This window comes from Mus caroli, unplaced genomic scaffold (assembly GCF_978045245.1).
Source record: "Mus caroli unplaced genomic scaffold, Mus_caroli_1 scaffold_14, whole genome shotgun sequence".
NCBI classification, from domain to species: Eukaryota; Metazoa; Chordata; class Mammalia; order Rodentia; family Muridae; genus Mus; species Mus caroli.
In genome coordinates this window covers 82887021-82903947 of record NW_028227269.1, presented here as the reverse complement: position 1 = coordinate 82903947, position 16927 = coordinate 82887021, and the positions used below count along the sequence as shown (strand labels likewise).

At 47.2% G+C, this 16927-nt stretch overlaps 1 protein-coding gene across 2 annotated transcripts; it reads left to right on the top strand.

Moving 5' to 3' along the window:
* The first annotated feature begins 45 nt into the window (after positions 1 to 45).
* Positions 46 to 15474, top strand: Fam161b (FAM161 centrosomal protein B). 2 transcript variants are annotated; one of them, XM_021179154.3, is made up of 8 exons: positions 46 to 173; positions 3559 to 3881; positions 4929 to 5482; positions 6287 to 6624; positions 7427 to 7554; positions 12492 to 12656; positions 12886 to 12985; positions 14357 to 15474. In XM_021179154.3, exons 1-8 carry the CDS (start codon positions 120 to 122, stop codon positions 14462 to 14464), a joined length of 1770 nt encoding a protein of 589 aa, XP_021034813.1. In that variant the 5' UTR covers positions 46 to 119; the 3' UTR covers positions 14465 to 15474. The 2 variants fall into 2 exon arrangements, with proteins under 2 accessions (XP_021034813.1, XP_085686663.1); XM_085830537.1 differs by lacking the exon at positions 12886 to 12985.
* The last annotated feature ends 1453 nt before the right edge of the window (positions 15475 to 16927 follow it).

Sequence of the window (16927 nt, the reverse complement as noted above, 5' to 3'; positions counted from 1 at the left end):
AAAGCCAATCCGAGGCTAAAGCCATGAAGGGGCGTGGCTAGCAGTACCTCGCCGCCCGCGCCGCTGTCACCGTTGTCACCGCTGCTGTCACCTCTGCTTCTCTCTCTCAAATTAGGAAGATGACTGTGGGGAGGACTGCGGGAGGCCCCGAGTGCTCCGAGTGGAGCCGTGAGGTGAGTGGAGAAAGGAGGAAGTCGGATGCCTCAGCAAGGAATCCTCAAGAGTGGAAACTGTTTAGCGTTGCCGTGGAGACAGTCAGGGGCGTGCCACCAAAGGGCGAAGAATTAAAATTGGCAGCGCTTAGGCATTTAGAGAATCAGTCTTGGGGACGTGGGTCTTTTGTGTCTTGTACCAGGCTCTGATATCAGAGACCGTACTAATAACAAACCACGAATTAACCTTGAAAATCTTAAAAGCGATCTCTATCTTAATATGATTATCCAGAAAAGGCAAATCTAGGGGGCGCGTCATTGCATGGGGCTGAGGTGAGGAGAAACAGGGAGAGTCTTCTAAAAGAGCTGAGGAGGTGAGGAGAGACTTCTAAAAGCTTCCAAGGTTTTTGTTGTCGTTTTAGAGTAAGGAAAACGCACCGAAACGCAGCTCTTCAAACATATTAAAATTCATTAAACTGAATGTGTTTAATGTGTTGTATCCTCTCAAACCCATTTTCTAGAAAAGAAAACAGATGGGTTAAGCGATTTGCCCCCAAATCTCTAAAAACAGAAAGTAGGCTGGCAGTTGCCTAGGGCTGACAGGTTGAGAGGATGATGTGGGAGGGTTAAGGGATATAAATGACAATTAAATGGTACACTGGTGCTTCAGGGCAGTGATTCTCAATCTGTTTCACCTAAGATCATCCTGCATATCAGATATTTACCTTACAATTCATAACAGTAGCAAAATTACAGTATTAACAATGAAAATGACTATGGTTGGGGGTCACCACAACATGGAACACTGTATTAAAGGGTCGCTGCATTAGAACAGTTGAGGACCACTGCTTTAGAGGAATGATGAAAATGGTCTGAATTCTACTGTGATTGCTAGATGACTCTGGCTGTTTTAGAAACTGGAGGAGAATACACTTTGAATGGCTCACTTGTACTCTATGGACATTGTGTTTCAATAAAGTTGTTTTTAAAACGAAAGCGCCAGCATTATGGCTCAAACTTGTAATCCCAACAACTCAAAATACTAAAGCAGAAGGATAAAGAGTTCAAGGTCGCCCTTTGACCCTGTCACAACAGAGAGAGGGGCAGGGGAAGGAGAGAGTTTTGCTCTAGATCACATGTTCTTCAGCAGCAGAGCTAGGGTTATAGCACACACTTATCTCTAACTCAGATGGACTGCTCCAATTGCCACTAATCATCAATAGTGCACTGGTGGCCTTGCACACTCTAAGGACATCTCAAGCCACTGTCCTCCAGCCACACCACCTTCCCTCTACCACTACAAGACTCAACTGAGACAATAAAAATCACCCTAACACTCAAAGTCAGACACCCACAACCTCAGTGGTTCAGTTTGCTCTCCACACTATAATGATGGACAAGCATGCACTCAGTAGAAACAATACTCCATACTTTTGTTTTGTTTTGTTTTGTTTTTCAAGACAGAGTTTCTCTGTGTAGCCCTGGCTGGCCTGGAACTCAGCAATCCACCTGCCTCTGCCTCCCGAGTGCTGGGATTAAAGGCGTGCGCCACCACGCCCGGCTAACAGTCTATACTTTTATTTTTCTATTTTTATGGTACTGAGGACTGAGCCCAGTGTCCTGTGCAAGTGCTCTCCACAGAGCTAAATCCCCAGCTCTAGATTTCAGTCTTTCTTTAAATAGCAATAGGACACGCTCTCTGTTTTGGTGACACAGTGTCCAGGGACTTGCCATTTCTAGTGAGTCACACAATCAGGAGCGTGAACAGTAGCTATTCTCTAAGTGCCCTGCTCATTAGTACGTTTTTACTCAAGCCACTGTGACTTAGAATGGACTTATCTGGATATAGCCGCATCGTGAGTGAAAGAGCATCTGCGCTCTGCCTAGCAGATACCGCCAAGGGCAGGAGCAAGGTCACCAAGCGGCAGTGCTTTTCCTGGGTCCATACCATAATTGCAGAATCACTAACAGTTCTGTCTTCTAAATGATTATGCTTCCTTATCAGCTGTTTACCTTTGCCCTAAAATATTGCACAGCTCTCTACCTTTCTAGACTGTTCTCATTCATCACAGTACCTGTCCAGAGTTGATCCCTCTTCCCTATCCCTCCTCTCAAAACAGCCTGAACATGCTGATCCTAATCCATCCCTGTACATTTGCCATAGTTTTCCATGATGTTGTGCAACAAACGGATACATTTAATCCTGAGTATTGGTGCCCTCCCAGTGCCCTCTGATGGGTAGCCACAGACAAGCCTTCCAAGCGCACACTTACTTATGTTATCCTCCCGTGTGTTCTCCCTCTGCTCTCACCGGAATACAGACTTCATGACTGTACAGGCTGGTTTTGTGTCAACCTGACACAGGCTAGGATCATCTGAGAGGAAAGAGCCTCAGTTAAGGAAATGCCTCCATGAGAGCCAGGTGTAAAGCATTTCTCAGTTAGTGATCAATGGGAGAGGGCCCAGCCCATGGTTGGTGGGGCCATCCTTGGGCTGGTAGTCCTGGTTTCTGAGAAGGCAGACTAAACAAGCCAGAGGAGAAAGTGAGTAAGCAGCACTCCTCTGTGGGCTCTGCATCAGCTCCTGCCTCCAGGTTCCTGCCCTGTTGAGTTCCTGTCCTGACTTCCTTCAGTGATGAACAGCAATGTGGAAGTGTAAGCCAAATAAACCCTTTCTTCCCAACTTGCTTTTTGGTCATGGTGCTTCATCACAGCAATAGAAACTCTTAACTAAGACAATGACATACTAGGCACCCAACCCATATTGTCTTGTATGCACAAATGGATGGATGTAATTTGATGCTGTTGCTTTACAGTGCTGGGAAATGAGGCCAACGCTTGGTCCCCTTGAGCATGCTAGGCAAGGCCACTGCGCTTCACTCGTAGCCCTTCGAGCATTTAAACTCTGGTTGGGAGTTCCACTTCCCATTCTGCTCTTTCTCCAAGATACATCGTCTCCCCACTAATCATCCATTCCTGGCGATGGTGTGGAAACTGGTTAGAGTATGAGAAAAGTAAGGGTGTCAGTGGGAAAATAAGAAAAGGAAGAAGGGTAAGAATTATATAAATCCCAAGTGAACTGGGAGCAGAATGTAGCCAGGTCATGGGCAGGATTCCTGGAGCACTGGAAACATACTGTGTGGGTCAGGTTAGGTACCGAGCCCTCTTTCTGTGCTGAATGGAGCAGAGAACTGCCATTAGCTCTTCTGCAGCCTTTGCTATGCACAGCCAGGCACATACATACACTGCGTTGTTCAGTGCCTTTTGAATGAAGAATGCATCTTACTTTCTGTTACCCCTTCCTGGTCCCTGATATACCGAAACGAAGCATTCAAAGTGAAGCTAGAGCCATGTCTGGAGAACCTTGGAAATTAGAGTTTAAGTCTCACTCATTTCTGTTTTTTTAGATATTTCCCCCCAAGTCGTCCTCCTCAGACACTGAGCCAGAAGATGAGCAGTTTGGGGAAGGGCTGGTTTTGCCCAGAGCTGGCAAACTCCATGAGTTCCTCAGCCCGGAGGAGGACACAGATTCTACTTCCGACTCCACGGGGAGCTTTTACAGAACCCCACAGGTTCCGAAGCGGGGAGGCCGGTGGGATGGATTGGAGTCTCTCTTTCAGTCTGATCCAGACAGTGATCTGAACGGCCCTGAGGATGAGGAGGACTTGGAGAGCTTCTTCCAAGACAAGAGCAGGGGGAAGCCACAGGCCCAGGACCCTCCGTCTCTCAGGTAAGACATTGCACTCAGTGGCTGCCATGCTCCAGCGCACCAGGACAGTCATGCCATGTCTCAGGGCCTTGCCTTTCCCTCTGAAAGGCCACCTCTGCACGTTACCACTTAGCTAAGACCCAGCCCGATTCGTTCTCAGATCTGCTGCATGGTGTGATTCTCTTTAAATATATTCACGTCAGTGGGTGTTTGCCTGCTTGTATGCATACCATGTTCACGCCCAGTCACCACGGAGAGCAGGGGGACATTGGATTCCCTGGAACTGGAGTTATAGACAGCTCTGAACTGCCACGTGGCTGCTGGCAATCACACCCAGGGCCCCTGGAAGAGCAGCAAATGCCCTTAACTGCTGAGCCATCTCTCTAGCCCGCATGTCTTGGTTCTTACCCAGTGATCCTTAGTAACTGTGGGCAACACTTAGTTCATGAGTTAGTGGAACTGAGCAAAGGATGCCTTTCCCAAACATCTTTTCCTCCAAGAGCGACAAGGTTCATTGTCTGTGACACATCTCTCAAATCGGATATGCTTTATCCATTTTTTTTTTTTTTTGAGACACGGTCTCATGTAGTCCATGGCCCCAAACCCCTAAACTTCCCAGTTACAGCTCTCAAAGGCTTCAGGCATGTCATTCCACTACACTGGCCTTTACCAAATGTAATGCACTCTCTTCCCAATAACCTTATACGTGGATACGATTTCTGCTACTCTACATGGGAAATCCAAAACCCTGAGGTTCCAATTGGATCCTTCTGACTCGGTGGCCCTGTGCTGCTCTAATACACTGTATGCAGTTATCAGAATGCAAGTGGCAATTCCTGCATGAATTCTTAATTAGTTCCTGGTGGACTGCTAGGAGTGCCTGTGTTGTAGCAAGAAGGGAAGCCTAGCTGTTAGGGTTAAAAACTTGGAGGCCTTTGGGGCTTTGGGATCAAGACTAAGAAGTCTCTTGGTTATGATCTGCTGGGCAGGGAGGAAAAGGAGGAGGGTCTCTGGGAGGAGCTTAACCTCCCGTCTGCTGGGTCCACACAGAACCACTCTCTCCCCCAGGCATGGCCCCATGAGACGCTGCAGCTCCACGACTAGCCTTCCCTCTGACACTCCCAAGGCTCGGATCCTGCCAACCTCAGACTCTGGGCCTCCCTCCCAGCACAGAAGTGTTTGCTCTTGGGCGTCTTCCATCACTGTCCCTCAGCCATTCGGCATGACACTGCGTGAGGCCCGGAAGAAGGCCCAGTGGCTGGCCTCGCCTGCCTCTTTTGAGCAGGAAAGGCTACAGGCCCGGAAGCAGGGCGAGGAAGAGGCGGAGTGCCATCGGCAGTTCCGGGCCCAGCCTGTGCCGGCACACGTCTACCTGCCCCTCTATCAGGAGATCATGGAGCGCAGAGAGGCAAGGAGGCGCGCTGGGATTGAAAAGAGGAAGAAACTCCTTCTCTCCTCCTTGAAGCCCTTCAGCTTCCTTGAGAAGAAAGAACAGCAAAAGGAAGACGCTCCACAGAGAGACTCGGCTGCTGTGGCTCAGACCAAGGTCTCCCCAAAGAAGGCCACTTCTAGAAAGATCCCCAAGTCCATTCTAGAACCAGCCCTTGGCGACAAACTCCAGGGTAAGGATAACCTTGGCATCTCTGGCTACCTGTGGGCTGCTGTTCCCAGAGGTGCTGCAGGAATTCAGGATCAGTTCAGGAATTACAGTGGGGTGGTGATAGATAACCCGTGCTCCGTGAGCTGGGTCTGTCCCACAGTGGTTCTCAACCTTCCCAATGCTTCGACCCTTTAACACAGTTCCTCATGTTGTGGTGACTCCCCAACCATAAAATTATTTCCTTGCTACTCCATAACTGTAATTTTGCTACTGTAATGAATCATGATATAATATCTGCTATGTAGAATATCTGATACATGACACACACCCCAAAGGGGTGGAGACCCACTGTCTGAGAACCACTGGTCTGTAGGGAAGTCCCACAGCAGCCCTGCCTCCAGGCTCAGCCTGGTGGCCTCTCAGTAAGCACACACTACAGCCTCTGAACTAGCATAGGTATGGAAGCAAACACCATGCGACATAAAGGACCTCTATCCGCCAGTGCCACCTCTAGCCTGCTGCCCCTGGGAAGGCCACCTCCCTCATCTCCGAGAGGAGTGAATTCCTCGGGGGGGGGGGGGTGATTGTTAACTCTGTTTGTTTGTTTGTTTGCATTTACCACTGGCTTTAGCACACTACTGCTGGTGTTTAAAGGGGGAAAGCATGGACCTGTGGTTGCCTATGCATGTAATCCCTCAGAGTCAGGAGGTCAAGGCCGGAGGGTTTAGATAAATCAGAGACCGATCTGGGCTACGTAGTGAGTCTGTCTCTAAAGGGGACGGGGGAGGCATTCTCTGGATCCTCTTCTTTTATTGCCCCTTCACAGAAGCGGAGCTCCTCAGGAAAATCCGAATCCAGATGAGGGCCATGGACACGCTCCGGATGGCTTCCTCCCCTGTCAGCACCGCCGGGAACAGGCCTCCCCGAACGGCTGCCCGCACCCAGGAGGAGAAGCTGAGCTTTCTACAGACTGAGTTCGGATTCCAGCCGAAGGTGAACCCTGTGGTCCCCGACTACGAGGGCCTTTACAAGGCTTTCCAGAAAAGAGCTGCCGAGAGGAGGGAGACCCGGGAGACAACCCGAAATAAGCCCTTCTTGCTAAGGACTGCCAACCTGTGTCACACTCCACGGTCCTGTGATGCTGCCACCGCTGGTGGAGGGAAGGTGAGAACCCAGGCAGGGAGCAGGGAGGGTCAGGGTCTGCACCCTAAAGTGTAACAGAATAGGCCCACATTCAAAGGGAGGCACATGTCTTGACATTTTGCTGTCTTATTTTTTATTTTTTTGAGCACCTGCTCAGTTGCACGCAGATCCACGTTCTATAAACTGAAAACAAGAACATTCCCTTCACACCTCCCTTCACACACTTCCCTTCCTTGTGCAAACGTGAGTCAAGCCAGCCTCTGAGCCCAGTCTATCTTAGCTTTGCTTCCTCTTGCTGTGATAAAATACCTTGTCCACAGCAGCTGAAGGGAGGAATGGCTTATTTTCACTTTATTCCCAGGTTGCAGTATATTATGACTGGGAAGACAGAGCCGCAGGAGCATGAAGTGGCTCGTCACGTTTACAGTCAAGAGCAAAGAGCTGAATGCACACTGTGCTGTGCTCTGTCTCCACTCTTAACACAGAAGGCCAGTCTTCTCACCTTAACACAGTCAAGACGACCCCCGCAGACATGCCCCTAGGGCTACCTGATCCAGACAGTTCCACAGTGAGATTCTCTTCCCAAGTAATTCTAAAGTGTATTAAACTGACAAAGCTAATCACACATTCCAGAGAACTCTTCTCGATTGATTAAACCACTCGGCCCGCCATGCAAGTGCGGGCCTTGTAACTAAACAGTACCTTGTTCACTTTACCCCAGGGTGGGGGTCAAAGATTCTCAGTTCCAGTCCTCCCTGAAACCGAGTCCTAATTAGGGTAGAAACCAATCATGTTGTCGCCAATGCCACCACCTTTCTTGCAGAAGTCCCCTCAGCCAACAGCTACTCCCCTGCCAAGGAGTCGTTCACTGAGTGGTCTCGCTTCTTTTTCTGCCAACACTCTCCCTGTGCACATCACAGATGCTACCAGGAAGCGGGAATCTGCGGTCCGGTGAGTAAGAGACCACAGCAGAGTCCTGGCAGCTTCTAGCCCCAAGTACTGGAACTGGCCCTGCGGCTGGGCCTCGTCTCCATGATCAGAAACAGCTCAGGGCTGAGGGAATTCTCTGATGGGGCCGGACTATGTGCTATCATCCTTTCAGTCTGTGCAGGACACAGGGTTAAGCTAGACAGGCCCTAGAAAATTTACAACGTAACATGCAGTCTGAAACGTGGGATTTTTCAGGGTGATTACCCTGTGTTATGAGCAGGGCAAGCACAGAGGACTATGACAGCACAGGGAAGCTGAGGGGCATGACTGGTCTCACATCTTTTGGGACACATGTCTAAAGTAAAACCTGAGGAACAAGGAGGAAGGGATTGGGAGATGGCTCCGATGGTAAAGCCTCTGCTGAGCAGGCATGAAGACCAGCATTCAGGTCCCCAGCACCCAAGTAAAAGTGTGCCAGTGTGCCAGCAAGTCTTGCACTTCCAGGTGAGCAGTGGGCATCCTCTGACCTGGGGACAGCCAGTCTAGGCAGTAAGGGAGTTCCAGATTCAGTGAGTGGCTGGGGCCGGCCAGATGGCCGAGTGGACGAATGTCCTTGCTGACAAGCCTGCCGACCTCAGTTCAATCCCAGGACCCACACGGTAGAATGTGAGAACTGACTCTTGCAAGTTGCCCTTGCCTTCCACACACATACTGTGAGAACTGCCCTTCCAAAGGAGAAAGAGGGACAAGTCAGACAAGGCTAGAGAGAAAAGATGATTCCAGAAAAAGAATGTGTAAGTCTGTATATGAGACCATGAGTAGAACCGTTTGCTATTGTCCAGCCGGCTATTCCTTGTAGTGTGATCAATGCCCTTTTCTTTCTAAAACCAAACCAAAGCCTGTATGAAAGGAGAGGGCAGCCATAGCCAAGGCAAAGCCAGGCTCACGCATGGTGCAGGGAGCAGAGCCCACCATAGACAGGATGCAGCACCACTGCCCAGACCCTCAAGCGCTGGGGTTCACTTGGGCGATGTCTGAGTCTCTGGGAAGCAGGAATCTATTTTCCTTTTCTACTCTTTTCTTTTCCTTTCCTGCCCTTTTTTCCTTTGCTCCCCTTTTGCTTCAGCACTAGAGATCAAACCCAGGGCCTTCTACAACTGAGTCACATTCCAGTCTGGATTTTACCAGTTCTGCTGGCCTGGCCATGTGCGCTCATTTAGGCAGCAGGAAGACCTCTGCCAGGGCTGAGGTGAGCAGAAGCTGTGTTCTAGCATAAAGCCAAGGCCCGTGAAAGGACTAATACTGCAGTGCCTCCTGGGAGGCTCCCAGGGGAGAGCAGGACCCTACTTGGTAGTGTGATTTATTTTATGTGTCTGGCCCTTTAAAAGAACTGTTTGACCCTGTGACTTTCACTGTCAGTTGCCTCTTGGACTTCTGGGAGTAGGAAAGGATAAAAAAAGCCAGCAGAAGCTGAGGAGAGGACAAAGAGGAACAGGAGGAACGGGGAGGGGGAGGAGGAGGAAGGTCTAGGTAGGGTCAGAGACTAGGCTTTGAGAAGACTGGTTGAGTAGAAGGGTTGAGTAGGGCTAAAGAAAAGACAGTGCAGAAAAGAGCCTGAGCAGAGTGAAAAAGGAGACCACTGAGTCAGAAGCTGAGCTGAGCAGATAGGCTAGAACAGTTACAGTTTAGAGCGGCTGGTAGGGAAACCGGGGAGAAGGAATGGTTTACACACACTGTTGGGGAACTGAGAGAAGAATGGTTGGGAAAACAACCTCTGAAGGGGCTGGGCTGGAAACTGGGGTGGGGTGGCAAGGAGCTATGAGAACTGGTTTCTGTTCGTAAGAAAAGGAGACGATATAAAAGAAAAAAACTACACATTTTATAAGTGTCATCCAACATGGGTCTAGGCAGAAAGGAAGGTCTGATTTCATGTATCACAGAGCTGTTGAGGCTGTTGTTGGGGTACCCCCACCCCATGGTTTTCAGCAGCAGGGTTTTTCCTCTGCTTTCCTCATTTTAGGCTCTTTTCTTTATAAAAGGGTTGAAAGCATAGCTGAGCAACTGGAAAAATATGGGCGGGGATGGAGAAGCCTGAGAATTAGAAGTGAAGGGAACGGGAAAACAGAGGGCTTTTTCATCTTTCTTCTTTCTGAGAAAGTAACAGAGTTGGCTGTGCAGCTAGAGAAACAGAGTAGGGCAGACACACTGGAAAAGCCAAGCACAAGGAAAGGGGCAACAGATTCACTCCCAGCGTCAGAAGCAGAGAGGGAGGTTTTCCCGGGTACAGAGAGGGAAAGGACCTGGGTCAAAGGGCAGCAGACTCAGAGAAGTGAAAGGCAGGATGGTCAGAGGGGACAGGTCAGGAGACAGGGCTAAAGCCACAGCACCTTTTGAGGACAGGCAGTTCTGGGTCACAAAATCACCAACAGCATTCCCAGTAGTTACACAGCATATGCCTACTAGTGGGATATTGACAAAACAGCATGGCATTCTGTAGAATGGACCTAAGGTGGTTTAAAAAGGCAATGATGTCTTATGGGATGCCCTATGTAAAACAAACTCTTAAGTAATTGGCTTACTCAGAAGTATTCCCCCAAACTGGAGGGGATTGGAACAGCTGCATTCAATTGCATTGGTTGTCATGGTGGAGACAAGAATCCAGGAAATTGGAGCAGCAAGAGGAATTAGCAGTGAGGGGCCAGTTGACAGGGGCAGGCCGGTATGCTAACATACAAGAGGAGGTCAGTTTGAAGACACAATCATAGAACAATGTCATTTAACAGCTGAGAAGCCAGGAAAGAATTGTATATCATTTATGAAAATTATACAAGGCTCAGGGGGAACCTTTACTGATTCTTTTAAAAATTTTTTCAAAGGTGAACAAAGCCACATCAGACTATGATGCAAGAGTAATGCTAATTGAGATTCTGACATTTGAAAATGAAAACAGAATGCAAAAAGGTTATCAGGCCACGAACGGCAAGGGCAGCACCTATGGAAAAGTGGATCAGGGAGATGACCGATGTTGGTTCTAACATGTATAATGCCACAATAATGGGAAAGTCACAGCTAAAGGTTTCAGAGCTTTAACTGTGGAAGGTATGGCCATTTGCAAAAAGACTGTGAAAAGCCACTGGAGGTCTCAGATCTCAAAATGTCTGGAGCTTTAACTGTAGGAAATATGGTCATTTGAAAGAAAATATGACCAAGGTATCTCTAAGTACAATAGGTTTTTTTCTAACTATAAACCAGAAAGAAGGCCTAAATTTCCAGGGGTGTGCAGGTGATGTGGCAAGGTTTGTTATTGGACCAAAGGGCGTAGGTCCAAGAGAGATATCCAAGGCAATTTCCTGCCATTGGAAAACCAAATGGGGGTGGGGGTGGGGCTAGTTCCAGGCCCTGCAGCAAATGTGCAAGCCTGGCCAAGTCAGGGCTCAAGCCAAAGCTTCACAGAGCTGTGGGTAGAGATGATGAGACTTGGGTGAGGAACTCCAGGACACAAGGTGCTAGATGATGAGATGGTCCAGGAGTAGAAAGGGCTCAGGAAGTACAGTACCCAAGTTACAGGAAAGAGGTGATGCTATTGGGTTCTGTTCTCAGTTCAGACACCTGAAAATCCTGAAAAAGACATGAAATAGAATGGAGAAGCAAAAGTCACAACAGTAGCATGGCTACACTAAGACCTCGTAAGAATATTTAGGATGCAGAGATGCTGGCTTGCTTCCTTTTCACATTTATACTAACCTTAGGCCAAGTGTATCAGTATTCCAAGGCCCAGGAAAAGTTCCTGCAAATGAGAGGCAGCCCACCTGCAGAAGATATCATATCTGCTTTCCAACATCAGGGGGTGGAATTAAGCTTTGTGCCCTTGTCCTTGATCTGTTTGAATGTATTTTTAAGTGCAGTCTTTTGGTGGAACCCACCTCAGAACTCTAAAATAGTTTACACAAACTGAGTACTATAAGTTGAACCCAAATTGTCTACATTAAAAGAGTCCTGTTTGCAGATCTTTATGGAAATGGTGATTTGTATTTCCAAAAGAACTGTGAACCTGAGTCGTTGCTTGACCACTGTTTATAGTACAGCAAGCAGGGGCAAACTCAGAGATCCACCATCCTGGTTGTGCTGGCTTTTCCTCTGCATAGTAAGTAGTGGTGAACAAGAGGCTTTCTGACTTTCAGTCCCCCTCAGAGGAACGGGACCTAGTATGTCTACCTTCTCAGAGCCTGGTGAGAGTTACATGAGATATAAAGTCTTTGGTTCCTGGTTGGCAGCTCTGTAAATAGTAGCTATGAGTACTGCTCCAGCCAAGGGAAACACCTAACAATCTATTGACTCCTAGCTGGGTGTGGCCATTTTACTCAATACTTTCTGTTCAATCAATGGATTTCTCTTCTGTGGGAAATCACAGAACCCAGAAAGTAGGAAAGCATCATCTGCCATTGGTTTTCGCCTCAGAATAGCTGTTGAGATGGGGTTCCCTGCAGACCATCCTGACATGAAAGTCACTGTGTAGCTGGGACATCCTAAACATCTGTTCCTCCTGCACTGGGACTACAGGTCTGTGCCACGCCCATCCCCAGAACCATCCTTTTCTGAAAACAGATGTGGCAGATGTATAGAAAATCATATTCATAGAAACACCCACTAGGGGCTAGAGAGATGGCTCGTGGTTAAGAGCATGTACCGCAGAGGACTTAAATATAGATGTCAGTATCCACACTGGGCTGCTCACAACTGTAACTCTAGCTCCAACAGACCTCATGCCCTCTTCTAGACCCTGGGGGGCACTTGCATTCAGACCTGCACATACCCCTATCCCCAAATTCACACATACACAAGCAAACAAACAAACACCTTAAAGAAAGGAAAGAGAAGACTTAACTGAGCGCAGAGAAGTTCCTACGATTGCTTATGTATGTGCCCAGGTCATCTACTATCTCTGCTCTTTCCTTTAGAATGTCACTTGAAAAGAAGGACAAATCAGACATGAGCATTCAGTGGTTGGAGATGCACAAAAAGAACTGTCAAGCCATGTCTAAATCAGTGACCTTGAGGGCCAAGGCCATGGATCCCCACAAAAGCCTGGAAGAGGTGTTCAAAGCGAAGCTTAAAGAGAACCGGTCAGTGTCCTCCACGGTCCGAGGGGGTTGCCTGAATTGGGTTCTAGCACATTGCTGGCTAAGAAATGGCAAAATGGAGTCATTGGAATAAACTACACCATCAGTGGAAGTCACAGGCTTGGCAGGCAATAGGAATTTAGTGTAAACGGGAATGCCTCTGCTTAGCTTGCATGAAGGGTTTCTGATTTTGAAAGAGATTGGTTGCTTCTAGAAACCTTGTTAATTCCAGGAGCAATGACCGTAAAAGAGCAAAGGAATATAAGAAAGAACTGGAGGAAATGAAGAAAAAACTACAAACAAGGCCCTATCTCTTTGAACAAGTTACCAAGGTAATCCAGACTCTCAACTTTTTCCTGCCTTGGGTCAAAGGTTTCTTTAAAATTGTGAAAAGATTTTACTCTGTGATTATTTTCTTAAAACTCAGATCCTCTAAATTGAACTCCATGGTGGTTAATCTTTTCAGTTTGACTGTGCTGGATGACCCAGAAAATTAACACACTACACTTCTGGGTGTGTCTGAGGGTGTTTCCAGAAAGAACTAGCTAAGGAAGAACTACCTTGAATATAGACAGCATGGTCTCATAGGCTTGGGGTGCTCGGTTGGAATAAAAGGCACAGACACATGGACATTCTGTTGGCTTCCTGGCCACCATGACATGGCAGCAGCTACCATATGCTTCACCTCTATAATGGTGTCTGGCCAAAGTCCAAAGTGCCAGGCCCAAGGGACCATGGACTTAAACATCTGATATTTGAGACAGGGTTTCTTTTTATGGAGTTCAAGCTGACCTATAATTCATTGAGTCCAGGCTGGACTTGAACTCACCACCCTCATGCCTTAATATCCCCAGTGCTGGGATTGTAGCCATGCACCAGCACACCCAGCTTTTATACTGCTTATAATGATGAAAAGCGAACTTGCTTTATTGATGCCATTTTACTTCAAATATAGGTCCTTAAAGATCACAGCGCTTTATAAGCACCCCTCAAGGCTCTTTCCAGAATAAGTGACTATTAGGCTGAACCATTTGAAAAATATTCTCTGGACTTTAAGAAGGTGAATTCAGTTGAGATCTCCCTAAGGAAGCTCTAGAGGCCTTGAACATCCAGAAAGACCCACCCCAGGCAGTTTAGTGCGGTATCTGGCTCTGTGGTTCACTGTAGGCATGAGTTCCATCTCAGAGCATGTGGCATCCCTAGGTAATAATGGATCTCCTCCGCCTCCAGGCGGCCCTGCCCCTGCTGGACTGTCAGGAACATACTTATGGTCCACTCTTTTAGGTCCCCTTTTGTGGAGAAAGCTTACTCTAGAAAACACAAAGTAGCCTGTGGTTTTGTTCTTAGATATGTAAAACAAGATAGCCTTCTAGCTATTTACAGACCATCCTCCTCTTGCTAAGCATTTGTAATATGTTAGTCTTCCTGGGGTTGGTTTGGATGCTTTTCAAGGATGTGCCTCTCAAATTGATTAGGAGCTGACACCTCCTAGAAGTGTTAGAGATATGGAATTGTATTTGTACCTGTATGTGAACAAGATCCCCATGGGACTCATTTTACAAACTATGGCTAACAATAAGGCTCTAAGTAATTCCTGTGCCAGCTTTGTCCAGCTCTAAAGGTGTGGGTGGCGGAAAGGGCAATATTTTAAAGACGGATTCCCCAAGTAACTCAGAGTCATACTAGTCACTTCCACTCCACAGGCCCTCGCCAGGAAAGAAGCAGAAGAGCGCTATAGGGACGCCCTGAAGCAGGCCGGCCTGGAGGAGGAGTTTGTGAGAACCAAGAGTCAAAGCACAGAGGCAGTGTGATGAAGAGAAAGCCAAAGTCAAGGATTCTCACAGGTTAAGAGGTATTGGTGTCATCCCCAAGGACACCACCAGGAGGGAACGTAGAGAAGTTGCTCACGTGAGATAACAGCCCTGCACTTACACAAAAGCGCATCCACATGCCCCTGAGTAACACTATGTGAGGCGATGAGGCTGCTCGGCTGCCATCCCTGCTCCTTACAGCTAACGCCCCAGCATCATCTCTTTCATAACTGACGTATCATAAGGCAAGGAGAGAAAAGCAGAGTGCTGCTGTTATTTCCAGTTTTATTAAGTCCAAGTAATTCCTGTTTTCTCTTTAAAATTCCATTCTACCAAAAAAAAGTAATATTGAAAATGTTGGAACCATTCTTAAACCTCACAGATCCTTTCCATTTAAAATACTGGTTTTTTCAGCATCTATGAAGCTACAAAACTCAGCATTCGAGGTTGACAGTTCAATTTAGAAGACTTTACAACTGCCTGCTGGCCCCAGGCTGGAACAGCAATGGCTAACCAATTTGCTTGTTGAAATAGGTCACTCACCATATCACATCAGAGCACCAAGCAACCAATTGGGGAGGAGCTTGAGTTTAGAGTCATCTGTTAGGGTTTGGGAGAACAGAACAGAACTTCAGAGATCAAAGTGGAGCCGAGGGTGGATGTGCCTTAGCCCAGAGTCAAAGGCTCTTGCTTTGCACTTTACACTTAGAAGTAGGTATAGAAAATACAAGTAGAGCCCACGTCTATCAAGTATATAAGAGGAACAGAGGTAAGAAAATAGGTAGCAATAAGGAAACAGAAATCCAGGACAGCCAGATGAAGTACATTCTCATCAGCTTCCAGTAACCTGGAATCTTAGCAGCTAAACATCGGAATACTGTGTGTGAAATAAAACGTGATTCTCAGCCCACATCTGCAACCTTAAGTACAGGCCTTATCATTAGCATCTGACACACTCGGACAAGTCAGTTCTTACTGTTTGTAAGATTTATACGTTTTTTTTTTTTTAAGATTTATTTTCTATGAATACACTGTAGCCGTCTTCAGACAAATCTAGAAGAGGGCATCATATCCCATAATAGATAACCATCTGAACCAACATGTGGTTGTGGGATTTGAACTCAGGACCTCTGGAAGAGCAGTCAGTGCTCTTAACTACTGAGCCATCTCACCAGCCCCCTAGAGGATGTTTTCTTCCTCACCCTCTTGTAACACCCCTCTTCAGGTTGTTGACAAACAAAAATGTTTCCAGATATTGCCAAATGGTCTCTAGAGAGCAAAAATGTCCCAGATTGGGAATCACTCCTGTGGAAAGCAGACTGGTAATTTTAGAAAAACAATTGCTAGGAACTTGTCTCCATACTAGAGGATAATTATGTGAGTCCATAGCAAATGCAGAGCGGCAGTTCTTTTCTATCATTCTCTGAAAACACTATTCGCATACATATGTCAGCACAGAGTTCACTTTAAATAAAACTTGACTGATTTTGTACTCATAGGTGATGTTTGGGATATTTTTTTCTGGTCAATAATTGTGTTGTATGCAGATGATAATTGGCTAAAAGAAGTGCATTTCTCATGTTTAACCATTTCTGGAACAAATCCAAATTATCCCTTACGACTGCTATCTTAGAAGACTTACAAATTGTTTTAGTGCTGGGTCTGACACATCTGGGCTTGCCAGTCTTTGCTTGCTTTCCACTTTTTCTGAGACAGGGTTTCTCTGTGTAGCCCTTACTGCCCTGTATAACTTTATATGTACACCAGACTGGCCTCAAACTCAAACGATTCGCTGCCTCTGCCTCCTGAGTGCTAAGGCGTGAGTCACCACCACTACCAGCTTAGGTTTGCCAGCTCTAAACAAAAAAACACTGCTGTTGCATTTTCTAAGGCTCCTCAGTTCAATTCCACCTATACAGCATGCTAAAGGTAAGTCAGCACCCTATTTTATGGCACTAGTGATTTTCCTTATTTTTAAAATTATGTACATGTGCCAGGCTGTTGTGGCTGGCCAGTGGCTCACATGTCTGGGTTCTAGTCTGGAAAGGCATCTTGGAAACCTGGAAGAGAAGAGGGAGCTAGGCGGACGAGAAAAAGACGAAGCTAAGACAAAATCCTGATCAAAGCTCAATTTTACTAACTTGAAGGAGGGGAAGGAGTCCGATTCAGGCCAAATCATCTTGGAGTAAGGTTGCAGGTGAACACATGATGGCTCCAGAACAGCTAGGAGGCAGGCAGTGGGAGTGGCAGGATGATAGGGAGGCAAGCTCCTCTAACACTCTCTAACACTGAAACCCGAGCAAACAGGTTTCAAGCTGGGGAGGGGAGGTTACACCAGGAGGAGGTGGTGCTCGCCTTTAATCCCAGCACCTGGAAGGCAGAGGCAGGTGGATTTCTGAGTTCGAGGCCAGCCTGGTCTACAGAGAGAGTTCCAGGACAGCCAGGACTACACAGAGAAACCCT

Coding starts and splice junctions, on each gene's coding strand:
- Fam161b (XM_021179154.3), top strand. CDS start 120: ATGACTGTGGGGAGGACTGCGGGAGGCCCCGAGTGCTCCGAGTGGAGC. Junction 6,625..7,426: donor CCACCGCTGGTGGAGGGAAG/GTGAGAACCCAG, acceptor CCTTTCTTGCAG/AAGTCCCCTCAGCCAACAGC. Junction 7,555..12,491: donor AAGCGGGAATCTGCGGTCCG/GTGAGTAAGAGA, acceptor TCTTTCCTTTAG/AATGTCACTTGAAAAGAAGG.